The sequence below is a fragment of the Dendropsophus ebraccatus genome, chromosome 1 (genome assembly GCF_027789765.1).
Source record: "Dendropsophus ebraccatus isolate aDenEbr1 chromosome 1, aDenEbr1.pat, whole genome shotgun sequence".
Lineage (NCBI taxonomy): Eukaryota > Metazoa > Chordata > Amphibia > Anura > Hylidae > Dendropsophus > Dendropsophus ebraccatus.
Genome location: NC_091454.1, coordinates 169425992 through 169451290, shown reverse-complemented (window position 1 = coordinate 169451290; position 25299 = coordinate 169425992). Strand labels below are relative to the sequence as shown.

At 42.8% G+C, this 25299-nt stretch overlaps 1 protein-coding gene across 4 annotated transcripts in view; it reads left to right on the top strand.

Annotated features, from left to right (window-relative positions):
- Positions 1-18658, top strand: part of ZNF710 (zinc finger protein 710) — a 77635-nt gene extending 58977 nt beyond the window's left edge. For 3 of the 4 annotated variants that reach the window (XM_069956654.1, XM_069956655.1, XM_069956656.1), the window contains 4 exons: positions 9703-11187; positions 14112-14303; positions 16092-16266; positions 17147-18658. In XM_069956654.1, the coding sequence (XP_069812755.1) occupies positions 9721-11187; positions 14112-14303; positions 16092-16266; positions 17147-17316 (2004 nt within the window). In that variant the 5' untranslated portion in view covers positions 9703-9720 and the 3' untranslated portion in view covers positions 17317-18658. The remainder of the gene's footprint in view (positions 1-9702; positions 11188-14111; positions 14304-16091; positions 16267-17146) is intronic. The other variant, XM_069956657.1, reaches the window with a different exon arrangement.
- Positions 18659-25299: the final 6641 nt, after the last annotated feature.

Genomic DNA, 25299 nt, shown 5'->3' with positions numbered 1-25299 from the left:
TGCCTCACCTTAACGCGCCAAGCTTTGGGGGGCGAGGCGGGAAGGGGCTGTGCGGATACAGAGTCCGCAGAAAGGCGACCAGACTGATCTGGGGCCCTGGTGTCACGTTGCCGGCCGGTGGCGACCGAGGGGTCACAGCCCATTTACATTTATGGTCTGTTCCCTGGTCGCATAGTGGGGGGATCAGGGTGAGTTTTAGATTACCCACCGTGCCCAAGAATCCATAGGACCTAGAAGGAAAAAGAAAAACCAACTAACTAAACATAAAGGAAGAAACTGGTCTGGAGAACCCAGACCTGTGTCTGCCTCCTACTGACACTAAGCTAAACTGGTTTAGCTCAGTGCCTGTGGGCGGGTATATCCTGCTCAGGAGTCACTTCCTTTGTTTCTCTTAGTGTCAGCGCCTCCTAGTGGCAGCAGCCTATACCCATGGTATCTGTGTCCCCCAATAAGACGCACGAGAAAGGATATTTCATCAATATGTAATGGTTGAGGGTCACACCACTGCTCCCATCATGTATCAGGTGGAGAATGGTGGCTGGTGGCTTTTTTTTTAAATTAAAATTTGTGGAAAGGGTGCCATTCTGCCCCAGGCTTTCTACATGAAAGTCTATGGGAGATGTGAAAAGTGCAGTTTCACTGTTTATTTCATGTGACTCTAATTACTTCAGTGTTTGTTTTTTTTTATTATTCAAGGATTAACACAAAAATCATCTAAATGTAGTTTATTAATACACATCAATATATGTCAATATGAGGAGGGATTTGGGTCAAAAAGCCAGAATTGTCCTTCCAAAAAAAGGGATATACTTGGGAGGTATGGAGTGTAACTTGGTTGGCTCTTTTAATAACACCCAGGGAAATTGGCTTCTATAAATTGGCCAGGGGGAGTCACAAGAATCTTGGTCTCCTGACAGTTGTGAGTTCTGAGAGGTAGAATCTGTCCAGTCAGCCAATTATTATTATGTTATAGATGTGTATGATACCAATGCTCCTCCCGGCTGTGTTCACACAACATATTTTTTTTATGACAAGAACGGCCGTTTTTGCCATAGAAAAACGTGCTTTATTGAAGTCAATGCAAGCAGCGGCCGCTGTTCACAAAGTGTGTTGAACAATGGCCATTGTTTGGTACGGATGTGGAAATAATTGTCATGTCAATTATTTCTGGCCGTTGTGCATTGAAATCAGTGCTATTTTCAGTGCAACAATGGCCGTTGTTTGACACTTACTTACTTTTGAGTGCCAAACAACAGCCATTGTTCGTACATTTCATTGTGTGAACATAGCCTTAAGGCCGTATATATTTTTGATGTTGAAAGACAAACGACTTCAACGATCAGCCGACATGAATGATGTCAGCTGATCGTTGCCTCCTATTTCACTGGACGATTATCAGCCGTAACGGCCGATAGTCGTTCCGTGGAATAGGACCTTTAGACTGTGTTTCCATATTTGCATTTTGCATGTATTTCAAATGAGGTTGAAACGAAACCCCCACTTTCTCCCCCAATGGCAACATCACACAGCTATCGGTTAAAAAGATGTGGGCATGGTTTCGACCCTGTTTGGAACGCATTTTGAACGTAAATGTGGAAACAGCCATAGGCAGGTTTGGGTCATTAGATTCATGGCAGTGACATAGATGCAAAAATGTGCCTATATTTTGCCTGCCTCAAAAGCGTCCTTTATCTGTACGACACAAGAGAGCATACAGACCTGAACACTTGGAATCCTTTTTCTACGTTAGTGTGATTCTTTGGATGCTTGTATCAATGGCTGTGCTATTGTATAGAACACAGTATAACTGTAAATGTACAACCTCAGACAAAAGGCCTTATCGGGAATGTAGTCGCTGTGAAGAAGTAATCTCATTACTGTAATACAGACCAGTGAGGACCTGACAGTTGTATGCGGATCACAAGAGATGTAACAATCTGTAAATCCCTATACTTCTCACCTAGTGACTAATAGCATAATGCCCAGGGAATAAGCATCTGCTGATTTTAGATGCTGCTTTCTTAGATTTATTTCTTATCACATTTTATCAGTAAATATTCCTGGCGACCTGACCTCCTATAGCAGAGTACAGTGTCTGGACTCGTGGAGTAGGTTATATGCGCACATCTGCTGTTTTTGCACCTAGCTCAAGTTGCATGACTGATCCGAGAACTGATTAAACTTTTATTGCGTCTCTGGATCAGCCGCCTTCTCCCTCACTATCGCTCAGTGTTGCACTTTACATAGTTAAACTTTAACCACCCACTTTTTTAACTACTGTGTCATCACATAGTACATAGGCTATACACAGGAAACAGAGAAGAAATGTTCTCTGGTATAAATAATAATCATATTACCTTCTTACCTATAATCATACTTTTACTTGGCTAGAAATTCACGCTAAAGGACTGCGGTCTTGTCGCTCAGATCTATGTCATCGGTTGCTAAGGAATTACCTGAACGTATTCAGACCAATGCGTAGCAAACCACATACAAACACTATTCAGTGCACTGTGAATTATTATAATACCAAAATTCTGTTCTTTAAAGGGGTTATCCAGTGCTACAAAAACATGGCCACTATTGCCCCACTCTTGTCTCCAGTTCAGGTGTGGTTTGCAATGAGTCTCCATTTACTTCAATGGAACTGAGTTTCAAACCCCACCCAATCTGGAGACAAGAGTGGTGCAAAAGTGGCCATGTTTTTGTAGCACTGGATAGCCCCTTTAATGTTTGGGTACAATGATGGCTTATGCTTTTCATATTAGCCCATACATAAGCCAGGACTAGATGTTTTGGGGATGTGTTTGGGATTAGCACTATGTTTGTCCTTGTCATCTAACTTCACTGAAAGGGGTATTCCGCTCAACATAACTTTTCATATGTTGCTGCCCATAGTGAGACTTTTTATTCATTTTTATTCATTCCATACGTGTTATTATCCATTCAGACTCCGTACCCCCAGTTTTGAGCTGATACTTTCTGCTGAAGACGCAAAAATCTGTGTGTGAGCTTTTCTCTCCATCTCCCATCCCTCCCTTCCAAGATGGCTAATGTAAATAAGTCCCTAACTGCAACTTTGTAATATCAAGAGGATTAATCACAGTCAGTTAATTGGAAACTTGACCTCAGATTAACCCTTCCAGCATTACAAATAAACTAAAAAGTTGCAGATACAGGCAGTGTCGGACTGGAGTGCCTTGGCCCACCAGGGGAAATCATTCTTGGGGCCCACCCTTCTGCCACCGCACTTATCTATGGTAACATTAATAAGGGTCCATTAACACGGCGTGATATGGGGCAGCATAGGGCTGCAAATGATTGCTAATCAGCAGGGCAGGGGATGTGCAGCCGACAGCAATGATCTTAGCCGCACAAAAGATCAAATCAGTCGACTATGGGACATTTGCTTGCATGTCAGCAGATCTCTGGCACTTTTACATGGGCCGATCATCGGCTGAATAGACTTCCTAGGAGCACTTGTTACCGATTATTGGCCGGTGTAATTAGGCTATAAGACAATTTTTTTGTATGATAACGCTGTATACTTAGATACAAGTCATACAGCTACCAATAACACCAGTATACAAAGAGAAAATATCCCCACACATATTACCGCTATATAGTAACTGACCAAATCCTGTCTATCAAGACCGATATTACCAATAAACCAGTATACAGGAGGGAAATAGTATCACCATACATATTACCGCTATACTGTTACTGACCAAATCCTGTATACTGAGACCAATATTACCAGTATACAAGGGGGAAATATTACCGCAACACCACAACCATTGCTACCATATTGTTACTGACCAAATCTGGTATACTAAGACCAATGAACACCACACCAGATTACAAGTAACAAATAATACCCCCACATACTGACTAACACCACCAAATACTGACTAACACCACCGCTGCTACTGAATAAAATCCTCTGAACAAAAGATCAATATCCCCTCATACAGTCATATAGAGGTAGCCCCAGCTCTACACTATATACATTACAGTGCACATAGATTTAGTGACTCACAGGGGACGTCTTCTCTGATCGGAGTTCTTCCCTTTTCATCTTCTTCTCCATCTGCCCTGGGCCCTTATGAGAACTTCTCCGAGCCACGAATCCACAGAATCTGCCAGAGAAATATATTAGGCTCCTCACTCTGTCACCATCCTCATCTCTCTACACACTGCACATCTGTACTGGCCCCTTTACACCTTCTCTCAGTGATTAGCCCTGACTATTTGTAGCGTGTGTATGTGTGTGTGTGTGTATATATATATATATATATATATATATATATATAGTGTACACACCTTGTAGATGGCCCCTTGTTCAGTTCTCCATATAGATGGCCCTGTGTGCCTCTACTATAGTAGAGATCCCCCTCTGTGTAATCCCCTTACAGTAGATGACAACCTCTGTGCATTCCCTATATCAGGGGTAGGGAACTTCTCCAGCTGTTGCAAAACTACAACTCCCATCATGCCTGGACAGCCACAGCTAAAGCTGTAGTTTTGCAACAGCTGGAGAGCCAAGGTTCCCTATTCCTGCCCTATAGTATATGGCCCCCTCTGTGTAGTCCCCTTATAGATGACCCCTCTGTGTAGTCCACTAAAGTAGATGCCCCTCTCTGTGCATGCCCTATTGTATACATACCGCACCCAGTATAGTTACCCTTATACATTGTTGTCCCCCTCTGTGTAGTGCCCTTTATAGATGCCTCCTCAGTGTTGTCCTCCTTATAAATTGCCCCCATCCAGTGTCCCTTATAGATGGCTCCCTGTGTTATCCCCCTTATAACTGGCCCGCTTGTGTTATCCATCCCCCCATATAGATAGCCCCCTTATGTTGGCCATCCCTACCCCCCATATAGCTCCTTATGTTGTCTATTCCCCCGTATAGCCCCCTTAGGTTGTCCTTGCCCCATATAGCCCCTTATGTTTTCCTTCCCCTGTATATAGCCCCTTATGTTGTCCTTCCCCTGTATATAGCCCCCCCTTATGTTGTCCTTTCCTGTATACAGCCCCCCTTATATTGTCCTTTCCTGTATATAGCCCCTTATGTTTTCCTTCCCCTGTATATAGCCCCCTTATGTTGTCCTTCCCCTGTATATACCCCCCTTATGTTGTCCTTCCCCTGTATACAGCCCCCTTCTGTTGTCCTCCCCCTGTATACAGCCCCCCTTATGTTGTCCTCCCCCTGTATATAGCCCCCCTTCTGTTGTCCTCCCCCTGTATACAGACCCCCTTCTGTTGTCCTCCCCCTGTATATAGCCCCCCTTATGTTGTCCTCCCCCTGTATACAGCCCCCCCTTATGTTGTCCTCCCCCTGTATACAGACCCCCTTATGTTGTCCTCCCCCTGTATATAGCCCCCCTTATGTTGTCCTCCCCCTGTATATAGCCCCCCTTCTGTTGTCCTCCCCCTGTATACAGACCCCCTTCTGTTGTCCTCCCCCTGTATATAGCCCCCCTTATGTTGTCCTCCCCCTGTATATAGCCCCCCTTATGTTGTACTCCCCTGTATACAGCCCCCTTATCTTGTCCTCCCCCTGTATATAGCCCCCCTTATGTTGTCCTCCCCCCTGTATACAGCCCCCCTTATGTTGTCCTCCCCCTGTATACAGCCCCCCTTATGTTTTCCTTCCCTGTATATACCCCCTTATGTTGTCCTCCCCTGTATACAGCCCCCCTTATGTTGTCCTCCCCCTGTATATAGCCCCCCTATGTTGTCCTCCCCCTGTATACAGCCCCCCTTATGTTGTCCTCCCCTGTATACAGCCCCCCTTATGTTGTCCTCCACCCTGTATACAGCCCCCCTTATGTTGTTCTCCCCCTGTATACAGCCCCCTTATGTTATCCTCCCCCTGTATACAGCCCCCCTTATGTTGTCCTCCCCCTGTATATAGCCCCCCTTATGTTGTCCTCCCCCTGTATACAGCCCCCCTTATGTTGTCCTCCCCTGTATATAGCCCCCCTTATGTTGTCCCCCCCCTGTATAAAGCCCCCCTTATGTTGTCCTCCCCTGTATATAGCCCCCCTTCTGTTGTCCTCCCCTGTATATAGCCCCCCTTCTGTTGCCCCCCCCTGTATAAAGCCCCCCTTATGTTGTCCTCCCCTGTATATAGCCCCCCTTCTGTTGTCCTCCCCCTGTATATAGCCCCTTATGTTGTCCCCCCTTTATACAGCCCCCCTAATGTTGTCCTCCAACCTGTATACAGCCCCCCTTATGTTGTCCTCCCCCTGTATATAGCCCCCCTTATGTTGTCCTCCCCCTGTATATAGCCCCCCTTATGTTGTCCTCCCCCTGTATATACCCCCTATGTTGTCCTCCCCCTGTATACAGCCCCCCCCCCTTATCTTACCCCCTCTGATAAAAAACAAACAAAAAAAAACACAAGACTACTCACCTAACCACACGATCCCCCGTCGGACGCCGGCCTCCTCTTCTCTCTTCTCCTGACAGGGGAGCAGCTCCGTTGCGAAGTGCCGCCAGCGCCATCACTGACCTCAGTGTGCGCCGCGGTGGCTGGGACTTCCGGTATTCGCTCCATGAACCGGAAGTCCTAGCCGCCGCGGCGCACACTGAGGTCAGTGATGGCGCTGGCGGCACTTCGCAACGGAGCTTGCGACACTCTTGTGATCTCAAGCAAATCTCTGCTTGGGGTCACAAGAGTGATCGACAGGGCGGGAAGCCTACGGCTTCCCGCTTTGTCAATCAGAACACTTCCTTACATTTAACTGGAAGCGATTGTTGCGATCGCTGCCAGTTAAAAAGGGAGGCGCGGCCCCCGGCCCCCCTAGGAGCGGGGGGGGGGGCCCACTCCAGCTCGGGGCCCACCGGGGGTTTCCCCGGCCCCCCGGTGGCCCAGTCCGAGCCTGGATACAGGTGGCCAGGGGCTTGTTTACAGCAGCTGTCTCTGAAGGGGGGGGGGGGGGTAGGAGGGGAGATGGAGCTCACCCACAGATTTTTGTCTCTTCAGCAGCAGCTCAGAACTGGAGGAAGTAGACTGAATAAATAATAACAAGTATGGAATAAACTGTTAGTCTCACAATGGGCAGCAACTTATGAAAAGTTATTTTTGAGCAGAATACCCCATTTAAATAGGTGAAAAATCAGACTTTGCCCAGGGATAGACACATTGCTGTTTTTGAAAACACAGCAGGCCAGGCCAACTTCTTGCAAATAAAACTTGCTTGCTGTCACATAACAATGTATGTAATTTACTTGTGTATCTAATACTTATGGTTTCCAAGATCTCTGCTTGTCATCGGTGAAAGAAAATCATGATTAAAATCTGTCTAGGTCTTGTTTCAGTCCATTGTAATAAATTCTCTGCTGTACCAGACCCGACATCCTAGGACTAGTACAATATAGATTTCCGGTAACATCTAATGTGGATAGTGAGGTCGGAGCCTGAGGTCTTTGCTTCGCTGCAGTCAAACTAGGGAGGTTTTCTGGTGAGAGATTTTTTTAAGCATAAACACAAAATACAGAGTATCTATAAGCTTAATTTTCCTTTGAACATGATTTTAGGAATCATTGTCATCTTCCCACTCATGTTGCCCTGGAGCCAGAGTAAACAGGTGCAGGGAGGAGTGACAGTGAATGTGGTTACGTATGAGGAGGGGTTACCTAATTTTTAGCATTTAACCCTTAGTGATCGATCCTTCAACCATTTTTGACAGTTTAGAGACTAATGTCACTAGAACATGAAGTATGAAAATTTTAGCAACTTGTGCCATAGCGTATACGGAGGACCTCATTAGGACAGCAGCAACTCCATATACCAGAATACCCTACTAACATCCAAAGCATGTCACTGCCCCCTTGGAATTAAAAGTGATCTGGAGATCATGTCTGGAACGCACCATCCCTTCCTTACCGATCCCAGCAGCCTTCTTCTCTTGGAGTTCAGTAGGTTGTGCAGTGTTTGCTTACAATTAAAGCAGCTGTTAATATTCCTGTCCTGACTCATTGAAAGAGAATATCTGCTAGAATTACTGTATGGAGGACTGTGCATTCACCCATCTGTCATGTTCTCCGGGAAAGAGAAGGCGCTACTGCAGCTCTTTAATATAGGAAAGGAAATCAAATGTCCAGGCCTAGGAAGAGAAGGGAGGAATTCCTATTACCACAAGCAGTAATGTTCCAGCAATCCCTCCCAAAGGATTTAAAATGCCACCATTACATGTCAAGGATTCATGTGAAGTTTTTCCTTTTTATTTTTCCAGTTATCCATGTACTGATTCTTAGATGTTACTGAAAAAAAAAATTAATTATATATATATATATATATATATATATATATATATATATATATATATATTCCTTTTTCTTTTATTTAAGTATTCTTTTGATTAAATTTTTTAATATACTTTTATTTTTTCATAATAACATTTCTTGATAAAGCATATAGTAAGCATAAGTTGTTTAAGGCAGAGAATAAGATTATAAAAATGACTTTACATATAAGAATAACTTTAAGAATGACTTTAGGGATATAAGAATGACATTACATTGAAACAATCCATAAAGTAAAGAATAGTTGCAATAAACACATGCATAAAAATCATAGCTGAGCAATATTATGTTTTAGATTCTGGAAAATCGGGACAGGATGCAGTTTTATAATATTGACCCTGTTCCAATGCTGCAGAGATGATAGGACTAGTGGTGCCCATTATGTTACATTCTGGAACTTTTGCTTTTCTGTATACAAAAGCAAACTTCCTGTATACAACAAGAGAGTACATTACATTACAGCACATGGTCATGCACATTAGCTAAACCTGATGATTTTGGCATGACCAGCCAATCAACTACTGTGTAATATGCCTCCAGACTTGCCCCCTGGGGCAGGTGTTGGAGAAGAGAACAGTCAGGCTTGTCAGATTTTAACTTACCTAACCTCTTTGTTCTTGGGGAGAAAAACCTCTGTCTGAGGTGTTTGGCAGCAGCTTTGTTCCCACTCCCCTCTCAGAGTATGCATACACTAAGTAGAGGGGATTGAAAGAGATAGCTGTTGGCCTAATGCTCTTTCACCAACATATAAATTGTGTAGCCATCTGACCACTAATCATTCCTTAAAGTCTGCTATGATCTCTGCAGAAAGGTAGAATTGGAAAGCTGCACCCCATCCCATTTCCAGCCTTTTAGGGAACTACAGTAAAACCTCCCCAAATAACCACCTCTTTGAGAAAACCACATTTGGGACCCATTTTCGGTTCCTCCATATGTTATGCATACTAGCCATCTTCTTTGAGAAGACCACCCCCCTAGAAGATCACTTTTCAATGCAGCTTTTGGTGGTTACCTCAAAGATGTCTTACGTGAATGAATCTGAAGAATGTTTCCAAAAAAATAGAGATGAGCGAACCTGGAGCATGCTCGAGTCCATCCGAACCCGAACTTTTGGCATTTGATTAGCGGTGGCTGCTGAAGTTGGATAAAGCCCTAAGGCTATGTGAAAAACATGGATATAGTCATTGGCTGTATTCATGTTTTCCAGACAACCTTACAGCTTTATCCAAGTTCAGCAGCCACCGATAATCAAATGCTGAACGTTTTGGTTCGGATGGACTTGAGCATGCTTGAGGTTCGCTCATCTCTACATATAAATGATTGTATATATGATAATTGTAGTTTTCTGCTCTTCAGAATATATAATAAAACTCTATTTTGTCTCCATAGGAAGTGCATGCCTTACTGATGGTATGTAACATGGATCGGTTCACTGACTTTGGCACACAGACAGATGCCGTTGTGGTGCTGTCTCTAGCCCAGGCTGCTGTCTTGGGTCTGGTGTCAGATAATGAACTTTTTGGAGCCACCATCAGCCCAAGTGGATTCTTCCCTGCCTCCAGGAGTGACTTTTCTGATAATGGACCTATTGAGGCAGAGCAGCCAGAGGGTGAAAACTACCTGACCGCTGGGGGAAAGGTTGCCGCTGAACCACTAGAAGATGACGGCTTGGATTCTGAAAAACATCCAAAACGTAAGAAACGCCTTCCAGTCAAAGTGGTTCCCAAAATAAAATGTGAAAAACCTGAAGAGGAGCCAGATGCAGGAGAGATCTGCCAGGTCACTGTCGGAGCCAAAACTGAAGAAGGTGAAAATGAAGAAGTGGTTTCACAAGATACTCAGGAACAGACTAGTGACAACACTGTACAAAACAGTTCTATGAAAATGATTGACCTCAGTACATTTCATAGGAAGCCAAAGAGGTTTCGTCACTTTAGAGAGAGACCACGTCATGATGTAGATACTGACTATAGACGTGTCTTACAGCACCCCATGCAAAACTCTTACCCGCTCCCACCCATGCCAATGATTACTGGGAACTCCAGCCTGGACAGTATACAAAGGCAGTGTAGTTTTGGGCCTAGTTTAGTGCAGCCTAATGACACTAGAAACCCAATGGTTGGATCACCCAAGACAGAGGATAATGTACAAAGCTTTATTTGGCCTGAACCTAATGAACATGAAACAGATACAGCGGAAACAATCGAACGCAACAAAAAGGCCCAGTTGGATAGGTTGGATATAAATGTACAGATTGATGATTCTTACTTGGTGGAGGCTGGTGATCGGCAGAAACGGTGGCAGTGCCGAATGTGTGAGAAATCCTATACCTCAAAGTACAATTTAGTCACACACATTCTGGGGCACAGCGGTATCAAACCCCATTCGTGCCCACACTGCAACAAACTTTTTAAGCAGCCAAGTCATTTACAGACTCACCTCCTGACACACCAAGGGACAAGGCCGCACAAGTGCGAGGTGTGCAACAAAGCCTTTACACAGACCAGCCACCTGAAGAGACACATGTTACTCCACACAGATATCAAACCCTACAGCTGCCGCTTCTGTGGCCGGGGCTTTGCTTACCCCAGTGAACTCAAAGCCCATGAAGTAAAGCATGAAAATGGCAGATGCCATGTCTGTGTTGAATGCGGACTGGACTTTGCTACGTTAACACAGCTGAAACGTCACATCTCCTCACACCAAGGACCCACAATGTACCAGTGTATGGAGTGCAACAAGTCCTTCCACTATCGCAGCCAGCTACAAAACCATATGCTGAAGCATCAGAATGTACGACCATTTGTCTGTAAAGAATGTGGCATGGAGTTCAGCCAAATCCATCATCTCAAACAGCATTCACTTACACACAAGGTATTTGTCATACTCTCACAGTACTGTTCAGTGAGATGTATATTTTACAGCAGCTTCCAATATCGAATAGATATTTAGCATGTAATATTAGGCCTGGTTCACATGTAGTATTTTCATCATTATTTTTAGACAGAAATAGGAGTGAAAAAGACAGAGGAAAACCATAATGGAAACATTTTCCCATTTTTCTGTGTTTTGCACCCACTCCTGGTTTTGGCTAAAAATACAATTGAAAGGTGAGCAAAGCTACAGTGTTGCAGTCCAATCACATCTGACAGCCCGGCCATTGATTCATTTAGTCTGCAAAAAATTAGTTCCGCTCTTAATGTGTCTGGATTGACCTATGCTGAGATGGTATTATATCAATGTACTTTTTTGGTGCTGTATAGAATAATTTAGCAATTTACATTATTATTTGCAGAGACATCCAGTTAAAGTGCTGTATGTTTTTTTTTTACTATAAGAATCTATAGCCTTCATATGCCTATGATACACTCATATCATATGTATGCCTTCATATGCCTAGGATATAGTGCTGTATGCCTTCATATGCCTATGATATAGTCCTGTATGCCTTCATATGACTAGGATATAGTGCTGTATGCCTTCATATGACTAGGATATAGTCCTGTATGCCTTCATATGCCTAGGATATAGTGCTGTATGCCTTCATATGCCTATGATGTAGTCCTGTATGCCTTCATATGCCTAGGATATAGTGCTGTATGCCTTCATATGCCTAGGATATAGTGCTGTATGCCTTCATATGCCTATGATATAGTCCTGTATGCCTTCATATGCCTATGATATAGTGATGTATGCCTTCATATGCCTATGATATAGTCCTGTATGCCTTCATATGCCTATGAGATATTCCCGGCATGTACATCTGACCGAAGGCTCAGACATGATGTGAACAGGGCCTTATATTTTATTACATATTTTAGGCCAAACAGCAGCAAATCAGAAGCTTATGTTCTCCTCATATCTGACTGCGCTGCCGAGGCTGTGATAAGGAAACACCCATGGAATCTGAAATACACATTTCTCCATTGACCTATCACACAGCATGTCTTATATGATATTTTGTTAATATTTTAAAATTGCCTGTTCTCCTCAGCCATGTTTATAGATATTAGTTATGTACGTTAGACATATAGCTCTGTTGCTAGCCAACATATATATTTTCTTTTTTTTAATGGGTTTCGTTTCATTGTCTTTGGTTGCGCGGTTATCCTACTTTCCTGTGGTCTGGCTCCCTCTAGTGTTTTATTGGGATAAAGCACAGCCAATACTTGCATCCAGGAAGGGCCATTGTGATTAGCTGGGCTATAAGGTAAATTGCTAGGCTTGAGTTAAAGGGGTTATCCAGCACTACAAAAACATGGCCACTTTCCCCTCTCTTGTCTCCAGATTGGGTGGGGTTTTGAAACTCAGTTCCATTGAAGTAAATGGAGCTTAATTGCAAACCACACCTGAACTAGAGACAACAGTAGGGGGAACAGTAGGGGGAAAAGTGGCCATGTTTTTGTAGCGCTGGATAACCCCTTTAAGGTGTGCTGCACTTCTACTCTCATACGTACAACAGTGCAGGAAGCAAAGATGTGGGCTGCTGTGTAAAGGTGGGTAAGATAACCTTGTGCCAGCACAACTGATAGAGATTTAGAATAGGAATACTGCTTTACAGGGCTAAACAAAGATTTTAAACTTAGTGTGAATTCACATGGGATGGAAAAGCTGTGAATATGGGAAGGTAAAATGATAGTGGCAAGCAGATTACATATCTCATTTACATGCTGTAAACACAGAAATTTGGGTAGCAATTTTTCTAAATTTATATGGGAAATACATAGGATTTGTTGTTATACTTCACCACAGATTTTACACCTTTAGGCTATGTTCACACAATGTATTAGACCGGCCATTCCGTAACCCGGCCGGGTCATGGAATGGCCGGTCTCTGCCCGGATCATCCCGGCCGCAGAGCTCTGATGCGGGCGCATCAGTGCTCGTCCGCATCAGAGCTTCCCCCTCCACACTATGAAGCAAGCGGCCCGAGCCGCTCGCTTCATAGTGTGAACTGACAGGGTTTCCTATGGGCCGCAATTCATTGAATTGCGGCCGCAGAAAGCTGACATTTCAGTTATATGCGGGGCCGCACAGGATCCCGGCCGGAGCATATACGATGCCATCGGCAACAACGGCCGTAGTTTTACGTAGTGTGAACATAGCCTTAAATATAGTTGGTGAAATCCACTGCAAAATCCACATTACATTGTGGATTTGACTATGCATTTGCAGCAAGATCCTTTTTTTTTCTTTTGGTGCAAAATGCTCTCCGGAAATCCATCTTTTTCAAAAAGAAGGAATAACAAATTATGACACCCGTGGTTCTTCAAAGAAACATTGTTGATCCTTGGCGCTCAAGCATATCCTTCATTAACATTCAGTATGTGATTTTTCTTGGTATGCATCCTTTCCTATGATATATTTAAAGGCGGACTATCAGCAGGTTACCCAAATCTAACCTGCTGATATGTGCCTATTGCACAGGAGACGCAGAGGAGTAAGCTATGTCTCTTACCTTGCTTCTCTGCGCTGTTCCGATGCAGTTAGTCGTGTCCTCCACAGTATGGTGAGACCATTAGGAGCACTGCCCTGGATTGTCACTATGGGGGTGGGCAGTGCTCCTAACAGGTGCCCCAATGCTCCTAACAATCTCACCGGACCGTGGAGCACATGACTAACTGCAAAGGAACAGCACAGAGAAGGAAGATAGGAGATACACCTTCCTCCTCTGCGTCTCCTGTGGAGTAGGGACATATCAGCAGGTTAGATTCGTCTAACTGCTGATAGTTCTCCTTTAATGTGACCACATTTGAATGTCCCTCAAACTCTTAATCTGTATTTTTTATTTGTTCCAGGGAGTAAAGGAGTTTAAATGTGAGGTATGTGGGCGGGAGTTCACTCTGCATGCCAACATGAAGCGCCACATGCTGATCCATGCCAGTGTTCGTCCATTCCAGTGCCATATCTGCTTTAAGACCTTTGTACAGAAGCAAACGCTGAAGACCCATATGATAGTGCACTCCCCTGTGAAGCCGTTCAAATGCAAGGTACAAGCCAGGCTGAGTAGTGGCCCATTCTTCTCCCTGTCCAGCAGTGGCTCCACTTATGATCTCTGTGACCAGGGAAATTACTTATTCCATTGTAACAGATTTTCTTCCACTTATAGGAAGATATAGGATTTCCTCTTCACAGCCAAGCAGAGAATTTAAAGGGGTTATACGGTCTTATTAAAACATGGCCGCTTTCTTTGAGAAACAGCTTGACTCTTGTCTCCAGTTTGGACAGGTGTATTTACTTCAATGGAACTAGGTTGCAAAACCTCAGCCAAACTGGAGACAAGAGTCATGCTGTTTCTAGATGAAATCGGCTATTTTTTCCAATCCTGGATAACCCCTTTAAATCGACTGTGTACCCACAATCTGACCCGCCCAAACCGCTTGTACCTTCGGATAGCTGCTCTTATTCCAAGATCTGTCCTGGGGTCCGTTCGGCAGGTGATGCAGTTATTGTCATAAAAACAACTTTTAAACTGCCAGCCCTGTGCCAAACGGCCGTGGCCTAGATTGCATATGCATTAGGCTGGCACAACCTCTCTGTCCCTCCTCCCCACCCTCCTCATCATTAGGAATGCTCCAGGCAGATTTTCTACTATTCCTCACCTGTGTCAGCATGTGCAATGTTCAGACAGGAGAAAATGTTCTAGGGGCATTCCTAATGATGAAAAGGGTGGGCAGGAGGGACGGTGGGGTGGTGCAAAGTTAGGGCACAGATATTCTAGGCCACGGCCGTTTGGCTTGGGATGCAAGTTTAAAAGTTGTTTTTTAGGACAATAACTGCATCACCTGCCAAACGGACCCCAGGACAGATTGTGGATTAAAAGCAGCTATCTGAAGGTACAAGTGGTTTTGGGGGGGTGTCAGATTGTGGGTACAGAGTCACTTTAAAGTGTTTGTGTCACCTTTCCTTAGAATGTCTTAGAAGGGGGGAACTTCACTTATGTGCCCTAAGGGCTGTGTTCTCAGCAATACAGCTGTAGTCCGGAGATTAGCTACAAAAACAAGCATAAAATAAGATACATTGCAGAATATGCTGGATATGTGTGCCTACCTACATATCAGATTGGATAACCCTTGGGTAATATTTGGGGCAGATGTAGCCAGCAGCAGACAAAGGCACCAGTAAAATAGTACAATGTGGATGACGTTCCTTTAAAGAGAACCAGTCACTACAAATAATTTTTGACATGTAAAAAGTTATTGATCGCAGCAGGTCTCACTGAAGATATAGCTGGGGAGAGAGCACGGCAGCGCGATCAACTCCCTGGCCAGCTAGGCATTCTGCCAATATTTTTCAATGTAAATCTATGAGAAAATATTGACGGAATGGCCGGGGAGTGGATCAACAGTGAGACCCGCTGTGATATTAACTTTTCACATGTCAAAAGTTATTTGTAATGACAGTGCCCATATAATGGGTGAAGAAACATTTTTAATCGAAGACTTTTCCTTGAAGTGATAGTTGTTTATTCCAATTCGCCCAATACAACCTACTTTGTCCTGCAATGGGAAATTGTCTCCCCAAATAGCCCCTGTGTTTCCAGATTGGAGACTGCAGGCAGCAGACTAATACAGATATATCATTGCCCAAACATTGTGTAATACAAGAAAAAAAAGGCCCTGGCTGTGTATGAAGTGTATGGCTTCACTGTATCCTCAGGATGTGCAGATCCATTGTGACATGCCTCATTTTGCTTTCAGTTATATAGACCAGTCTATAGCATCAAATGTAGGACCTGCACTACATAGCTCATCTATTTCTGTCATGTCCTTTCCTAGGTTTGCGGCAAATCATTTAACCGAATGTATAATTTGCTGGGACACATGCACCTCCATGCAGGATACAAGCCCTTTAAATGCCCATATTGCTCCAGCAAGTTCAACTTGAAAGGCAACCTCAGCCGTCACATGAAGGTTAAACATGGGGTCATGGACATCAGCTTGGAAAACCAAGGTAAGAAGCTACAGCTTTTCTTTAAGTAAAACAAATTGTTCAAGATAAATGCCACAGGAAATTTAACATTTGCCATTACAGTAATGAAGTTTATAAGTTGTTGTGTTTGAAATAGAAGAGGTATAAAACTAAACCACAGATCTAATGGGGTGTCCTGACTTCTATGACATTAATCCCCCATATCTCTCTATGTACAGTCATTAAAGTTGTTGTCCACTATTTTTTTTTCCTTTCAAATGAACTGGTGCCAGATAGTGCCAGAGATTTGTAATTTACGTTTATTAAAAAAATCTCAAGTCTTCAGCTGCTGTATGTCCTGTAGGAAGTGGTGTATTCTTTCCAGTCTGGCACGGTGCTGTCTGCTGCCACCTCTGTCCATGACATGAACTGTCCAGAGCAGGAACAAATCCTCATAGAAAACCTCTCCTACTCCCCAGACTGGAAAAATACTACTTCCTGTAGGACATACAGCAGATGATAAGTACTGGAAAACTTAAGATTTTTTAATAGAAGTAAATTACAAATCTCTGGCACCAGTCGATTTGAAAGAATTTTTATTTATCAACTACCCCTTTAAGGCCTCATCCACATATAGCCAAAGAATTTTCCTTGCAGAATAAGTGAAATCACTTATTGACATTGATTGTGCAATTAAAAAGCTGGATGCCGTGCAGAATCAGTGATGTCACTTATTGATGTAAAATTTGCATGCCGCTGGTGAGATAAAGTATCCTATTTTTAAAGGTATCAAAATTGCTTTGAAGAAGTAGCCCATATTGGCCAATCGAGCCATCCCATTATTCCAGTGAGGCTTAAAGCTGAAATATTCTGAGATGTCTGTCATATCTCATGGTTTCTAATCTTTATGATTTGTCTACAGACCCAATGATGGACCTCCCTGACCAAGAAGCCAATGATATGGACAGCCAACAAGAAATGGAAGACTTTGAGGAGAACACATACAGTTATGGAGAAGTAGAGAATCCAACCGAAGATCAGTCAATGGCTGAACAAACTATGAAAGATATGGTCTATTACAATGTCTTATAGTTAGAAGACAATGTCTAGGCCTGACAGGGATAAATCCTTGGACTTGGCTTAGTTTCTGAAGTCCAGTTTTTACCTCTTGTATCCACTCGCAGTTGAAACAACTATTTGAGCTTCATTCTATAACAAACATGCAATGATCAGCGATGGCCTTACCACCGGAAATCATCAGTGTATATATCTATATATCAGCTAATTGTTTCCCTAGGTCTGGTCTGGTGAAGAAGGATATAATGTCAGCAGGCATGTATATGATTCGGCCTTGACCATATGAAGCTGGACTCTCAGACTCTATAGTAGGTCCTTTTTTTTGGACCACGCACAGACTCTATTTCTGTTTTTGTAGCTTGAATACTGGTGTCCGAAGACGTTTGCTTTTGTCAAGTATATTTTATGTTCCTATGTTTTGCATTAGACAATAAGTTTCTATCATCTAGAATGAAATCCGCCTGGAAATCTAAGGATGTTGTCCTTGAAATCCACTACCCTTCCTCAAAAGCAGATTGTTTTTACGCTGAGGGCCAATGAGCCTTGAAGCCCTGTTTTAGAATGTGTCAAAATGAGCCCTACATAGCAATTGCTTTGCCGTCCAGGTGGCCATTGGTCCATGCAAAGCAGTCCACTACTTTCCATCCTGGAGGAACTGATTGTATACATTCACACTTGATATTTTTACAGTGAAAGGAAATAGAGTGGGGTACTGGTTTATGTAATAGAGTTGCAGCAACATACGTTGCTTTTCTACCTCTCCTGCTCTCCACCTCTCTTCCTACAAAAAACCTGACTGCTACTGATCTGTATATTACACTGTACTCGGTTTTTAGATGCAGCATGGAAAACTATTTCATTGACTCAGAAATAACTTTTTAAGTTGTCTAAAATTTCACCTGACCTTACATTAAAGGAGGTTATCCAGGATTAGAAAAAGCACAGTTACTTTCTTGCAAAAATAGCACCACCCCTGTCCTTAGGTTGTGCGTTGTATTACAGCTCCATTCACTTCAGTGGAACTGAGTCCAAACTGAGGACAAGATTGGCTGTGTTTCTTGAAGAAAGCAGCCACGTTTTGATCTGGATAACCCCTTTAATAAGGAGCTGTGAGAATTAATTGCCACCAAGGCATATATGTATCTCTGCTATCCACCACTTCTTAGTCCGCTGTTTTTTTCCTGTAATTTTAGACCCGCTCACAGGGGGCCCATCTGTTATTCTAATGCTATGGGTCTTAACGAAAAGAACTTATTTTTTTAATTTAAATATTTTATATTCTAAATTATCAATATACAGTATAATTCTTTCTCTATGTTCTAGACATAGAAGGAAAATAAAGTCACTTTTACGTGTCCATCATATTATTACGCCCGGTGTTTGGCTCCTGCAGAGGGTTTTCCGCTTCAATGTCAAATTAAAAACATTTTAGTGGGAAAATGTCGGATGTCACAATGGAGTACGAGTTCTCTTGGAAATTAGAAAACCTAATGGGACTAATGCCTGTTGTCATTACCGTAAAGATTGCACTTAATAGATGGCTTCTAATAGCCTTTACATTCCCATTTACCACTGCTTTGATCCATATCTCTGTGGAATGATGAAGAGAAGTTAAGCTTCCTGTTTTTACGTTGGATAATCATGTAGTCTTAAAAAAAAACTTTTACAATATCCGGGTTACATTGCTTATTGTAAAGTATTCTCACTCTGACAGGATACAGTATGTGTGTATATAGAAAAGCTTCTAGAGGAAAATCCCCCAAAGATTTTAAACAAAAGTTCAGATTGTTTCACGTAATGAAGCAGACATTGTCGGTGGTGAAGTTTTAAACCTCAGATCACCAATCTATTTAAAGAGGACATTTTCATAATGAAGATGGTCCTTTTGGAGTCATGTAACATAAAGGAACTATTCATTCTTTCACTTTGTTGCATCACGGATTTTGCGGGGAAAAAAAAAAAAAGTGCAGTACAACGTGCCATGGTATATGGTTGAGCTGCTCATTGGTGATAGTTCACTTCTACATTCAGATAGAACAGTGGTATATTTATTTCATATGGTAAGTCTAATGTTTTGATTCATCCACTAGGTATATTTCAGTGATGATGGATTTTCCAAAGAGGTTATATTCTACAGTAAAAAAAAAATATAAAAAAAATAAATAAAAATAATGAAAGATGAAGCAGTTAAATGTGGTCCATTGGATGCAGGTAATGTTTGGCATGTAAAGAATTCTTCCCCCCACATTTGTTCCTGCTATGGAAATTATGATGTAGATGTAAACTGGGCTTAAAGGGGTACTCCAGCGCGGCTGTATTTTTCAGATATGGCCGGGGAGGGGGGTGGTTATGGATGGCGGTGGTCACTTACCTCCCCGGTTCCAGCGCCCCGTACCTGTCCCCTTTTCGGTCTGAGATGTAACATCTTAAGGCAGCTCAGCCATTCAGCAGCCGAGGCGGGACCCTGCTACGGCCGCTAAATGGCGGCGCTGCCTTAAGACGTCACATCACGTGCGGAAACTCAGACCAGGAAGCGGCTGCGGGACGGGGGTACGGGGTGCCGCGATCCGGGACCCGGTGCTGGAATCGGGGAGGTTAGTGACCTCCGCCATCCATAACCACCCCCTCCCCGGCCATATCTGAAAAATACGTCCGGGCCGGAGTACCCCTTTAATAATACTGATAGCTAGTCTTTGGGTTGCTGGGAATGCTGAGGATAGGTTGTTTGGATGAGCTGTGGCACTTGTGTAGGCACTGCAGCCTCTTCACTGCTTGTACCTGCATCGCCATACTTTTCGATGTGGCACTCCAAGGTACTGCACCTTTGTCTTTGCTAAGGATAAGCCATCAATATTATAAAGCTGAATAACCTTAGCTCCTCCTCCTTTTGGCACAGAAAGCAGGGATATTTACCGGAAAGTGAGAAAGTTCCCACCATGACCAGTATAAGGTGTAGAGTACTGGAAGTGGAAGGGGCAGAGCAGGAAGTTAGTATGGTACAGCTTTAGCCAATAGCTCCAAAGCAGGAAGTAAGGTCAAATAAAAATACATGAAATAGGAACCATTTTCATGTTTTCCCTTTCATTTGCAAATTCAGAGCTACTGGGTTACCATTATGTTAATTGTACAAGCTTTCATGAGCAAAAATAAAGGTATTTACAAAGACTCAAATAGGCCACCATGCTGCTAGTAGGTATATACTGCTTAAGTGGGATAGCTCTTTTCCAGTGCAATATATTCTGCCCTCGTGTGGTCGTAGTGTCTCCTGTATGGTAGCTATAGGGCAGTGTTTAGCAGTGGCCAGAGTATATAATTGAGCTGCTCAGTGTTGATATTTCATTGCTACCTTCTAAAGGTTCTTTTGAAACACACACATTTCAGTTGTGGTGGATATTTTCAAAGAGACTTTATTCTGTCAAACAAAGAAGAAAGAAAATTAAAGGGGGATATCCAGGATTAGAAAAGCATAGTTGCTTTGTTCCAAAAAACAGTGCCACACCTGTTCTCAGGTGGTATTACAACTTGGCTCCATTGACTTTAGTGGAACTGGGCTGCAATACCACACACAATCTGAAGACAAGAGAGGCACTGTTTCTAATGCTGAATAACCCCTCTAATGAGGAAACTGTGCTACTGTCCTTTATAAACCGGACCAAAGACTTCTTCCATTGCTACCAAATAAAGTTAAATGGATATTACAAGCCCAATTCCAAAAAAAGTTGGGACACAATGTAACATTTTACGTCTTAAAAAAACCATGAACTTATTTAAACTTGATGGCAGCAACGCATTTCAAATAGATGGGACAGGCCATGTCTACCATTGTGTAGCATCCCCTCTTTTAATAAAAACTGCTTGAATCTTGGGAGAGCAATGTTATCCCATTCCTGTCTGATGTGGGATTCCAACTGCTCAACAATTCTGGGTAAAAGGCAAAGCTGGTTCAGCACCTGGGGGAAGATTCATCAACGATGTGCCATGGTGTACTCCAGGAAGCAGGCACAGATTCTTGCCTTCTCCCTGGCGGACGGCAGCTGTATCCCCTGCTCACCTGAAGGGCGGGCAAGGGAGAGCTAAGCAAAGCGGGGAGGAGGTGTAGCCTCCTCCCATGCCAGATTTATCATGATTCACCCCCACTCACAGGCGTAGATTTGTTTTGGCTGGCTTTACAAAGGGTGTCTTTACACAGAGAGATATATCTGACAGATTTTTGAAGCCAAAGCCAGGCAGATGAGTATGCCAGTCTTGATAAATCTCCCCCCTGGACTCTTCTTTTGCACAGCCGTGCTGTTGTGATGACTGCAGTATGTGGTTTAACTTTGTCAAGGCGAGGTCTTTCCTGAAAGAAACTTTGTCTGGATGGGAGCATGTTCTAAAACCTGTATATACTGTTCAGTAATGATAGTGCCTTTATAGATGTGTAGCCTGCCCACACCATAGGCACCAATGCAACCCCATACCAATAAAGAAGGTACAGGACACAGCATCTGGTTTCAAAAAAGTTCAAGAATTCAAATTCAAGAATTTCAAATTTTGATCTTTCAATCTTGCCATTTAAATGAGGTGTGGCCCAAAGATGGCAGCATTTCTGGATAGTGTTGACATCTTTTTTGCATGATACCGCTTTAACTTGCATTTGTGAATTGCATGGCGAATAGTGTTCATAGACAATGATTTCTGAAAGTCTTCCTGAGCCCATGCATCGGTTTCCAGTAAAGAACCATAACTGTTTAATACAGTGCTGCCTGGGGCCCTGTAGATCATGAGTGTCAGATACGGATTGTCAGCCTTGTCCCTTGCACACATGGAGTTGTCCCGATTCTCTGGATCTTTTTATATCTGTGTACTATAAGTGGTGGGATAGTCAAAGTCTTTACAATTTTACATTTTCCTGAAAATGAGCTAAAGTTTTTCAGATTTGTTAAACTCTACCCCCATTGCTTCTGAGAAAGTCTACCTCGCTTACAAGTTGTCTTCCAGATTGGTACCACTTTTCCAGCCTTTTGTTGCTTGTGCCAACTTATTTCAGATGCATTGCTGCCATTAAGTCCTAAATGAGTACTTTTTTCCATTACATGGTTCCATGTGCTCTTTTGTGAATAAAGTATCATCATCATCATCAAGTACAAATCATTGCATTTATTTTACAGTGTTCCAACTTAATTTTAATTGGGTATAAGATGTTGCTCTTATGGCTTTTTTCTAGAATATGTTATAAATGTCTCATAGGTAGACTCATCTCTAGCAATTTGGAGAATAAGAGTCTTGTGGTCTCTTGCTTTGTAAGGCCGGCAATGGCTGACACAAGGAGCAGCAGGAGAGTCCGCCAGATACACATACAGACACATACAGCTCTTATGAGACTTACGGGAATTACAGAATCTTCAGTCCTGTGGAACTATATTTTATGCTTGGGAATCAAATATACACCTAAACTGTAAGACTACAATTTACAAGCCAGCTTGGACCAAAACAGATGTATATGTCCCTTGTATGCCATATCACAACTAGACACTTGTCGCTGACTACAACTTTTCCACACAGGAACCTAAAAGTCCTCACTAAAGATGGGTAAACCCAAGCATGCAGAATTTGAATACCAGTGGATGATATTGAATGCAGCCCTATAGATTCCTGGGAAAACCTGGCCACATCCAGCTTCTTTAGTCACCGGTAACCAAATACAGCATGCTCAGGTTTACTCATCTCTAAACAGGGACCTTTAGGTGCACATCCCCAATAACTTCTACCAAAGTGGTATAAACTGCATAAACCAGCCATTCAGCTAAGTATTAAAATCCCTAACATCAAGATGGCTGTGGATTTCAGAGGTGGTAGGATTAGAAGGCGTAAAGATTCAATATATACACCCAAAAATAATATTTGTTATGCTACAGGGATGTTCTGTACCATATGGTGACTGGAGGTTCTTTTAAACTCAACTATGTGAAAACAATTTACTACTGCTTGTAGAAATGAATGTTTTAGTACCAGACACGGGACATTTTGTAGTGCTTATCCCAATGTATTTTGGTAATTTTTATTGAGCATAATGAGGTTGTATAGTCCTATGGTAAGCTACATTAGCAGCATATTCTGTAAGTTGAAAAATGAGAAATAAACGTTAAATGAGAATATAAAGCTGGTCCCAGCCTATCATGCAGAATGAATTAGAAGTATTCACTACAATTCTGTGCCATCTCAAGACCTCTATATGAAGTTGTACTCAGAAGACAGTCTCCTATAGTAGCAATGCTTCCACAGACAATACCCACAATAGAGCATGCAATGTATTACAAAATCAAGAAGAATTGTGCTATCAAACCAGAACAGGGATAGACTTCTGTGGTTACCAGTAGAGATGAACGAATTTACAGTAACAATCCACTCAGCCTGCTGTCTTTTAACTGACTACCACCCCCCTCCCCCAGTGCTGGGAAAAGCTGGATCCAGTGATGGGAAACTTCTCCCACAACTGAGTCCAGCTTTTCCCAAACCTGGGGAGGAACAGCAGTGAGTTACAAGGCAGCTGGCTGATGAGCCGATTGCAGAGATAAAGCTCTTTGTCTCTATTGTAAATCTGGTCATCTCTAGTTGCCAGACTATGGCTCTGTACAACTCATTACTTGTGGACGAGTATAGTTCTGTGTATAAGGCCCTATTTTTTTTTTTTTTTTTTAAAGGACAGATCATTTATCAGTCTTCAATAGGTAATAAGTGTCAGTGCAGGCTATAACTTTTTTTCAAGGAACTCATGTACCCAGCTACTGCCAGACTACAAAAACCTGCATTGGGCAGTATCAGTCCATAAGACTTAAGGTCCAACTTAAAGATGAGCTGACTAACAGCATGTTCGGGTCCACACAAACCCAGCCTTAGGGCCCTATTACACCAAACTGGCCGAATACCAGCTGATAGTTTGGTGTAATAGGTGATGTTAAAAGGCAGTGATCAGCCCACATCCACAATGTCAGCTGATAGTAGTCTTAAAACATGACCTATCAAAATGACAATCGCAACGGTCTGCTGGCCGCCACTCAATGTAATAGAAGCAGACTGCCGCTATCTTCTATAGGTCACCGACGCTGATCCAAGGATCGCGTGTAATCTGGAGGAGGAAGCAAGTGCTGATCTGACAGATCAGCTCTTATTTGCACCTTAATATCGGGCCATGTAATACAGCTCTTACTGTAAGCTTGTTCAACTAGTCCAGCTAAAGCCAGTTATAAACCAGTATACCACTAGAGTGCATATTCCATGGCTCCTAGCTGCGACTTACACAGCTAGTGTGAATTCACATGCAGCAGATGTCAGTCTAAATGGGGTTGCAATAGTCTACACTTGCGTTTCTAGTTTCAATAACTAGGGACCAAATAAATAGTTAAGATACATGTGTACACAGCCTTACATGCAGCTAGCAGTTTATGCCGATCTGTCGCCTGGAGGACCATATGATGCTGAAGCCTGTCCTGCATATTCCTACCATTGTATCGTAGCATCGGAAGCACAACCTGGTCTGTCAACTAAATCGCCTGGACACAATGAAGCAAAAAAAGAGATCTGGTCGGCACTACAGTCTGGAGCCGCTCCCTACTGCAACCAGATAATAAACAGGGGTATGTTCAGCAGTGCTAGTATACAGACAGTGCTTGTATTTGAGCAATGATGAGCAGAAAAGATGAATGAAGCGCAGTAGCATGAAACAGGCCTGTTACCCGCACCCAGCTGGCGTCTGCTCTGCAATGTCCACACATATATAAAATAAAGAAGTCGTCTCCCATGTCGGTGAGTGCAGTTTTTCATTCATCTTTTCTACTCATCATTGCTTAAATCACCTGTACATATTGACATGCTAAAGATGTTAGAAATTTCTGCAACTTCTGAATGTAGCAGAAATCTGTGTACATACCTCCAAACCCTATTCTGATGGAACAGATTTTCATTTTCAGACCAGACATTTCTGCCACTTTTCAAACACCTTTCTACATTACATTTAAG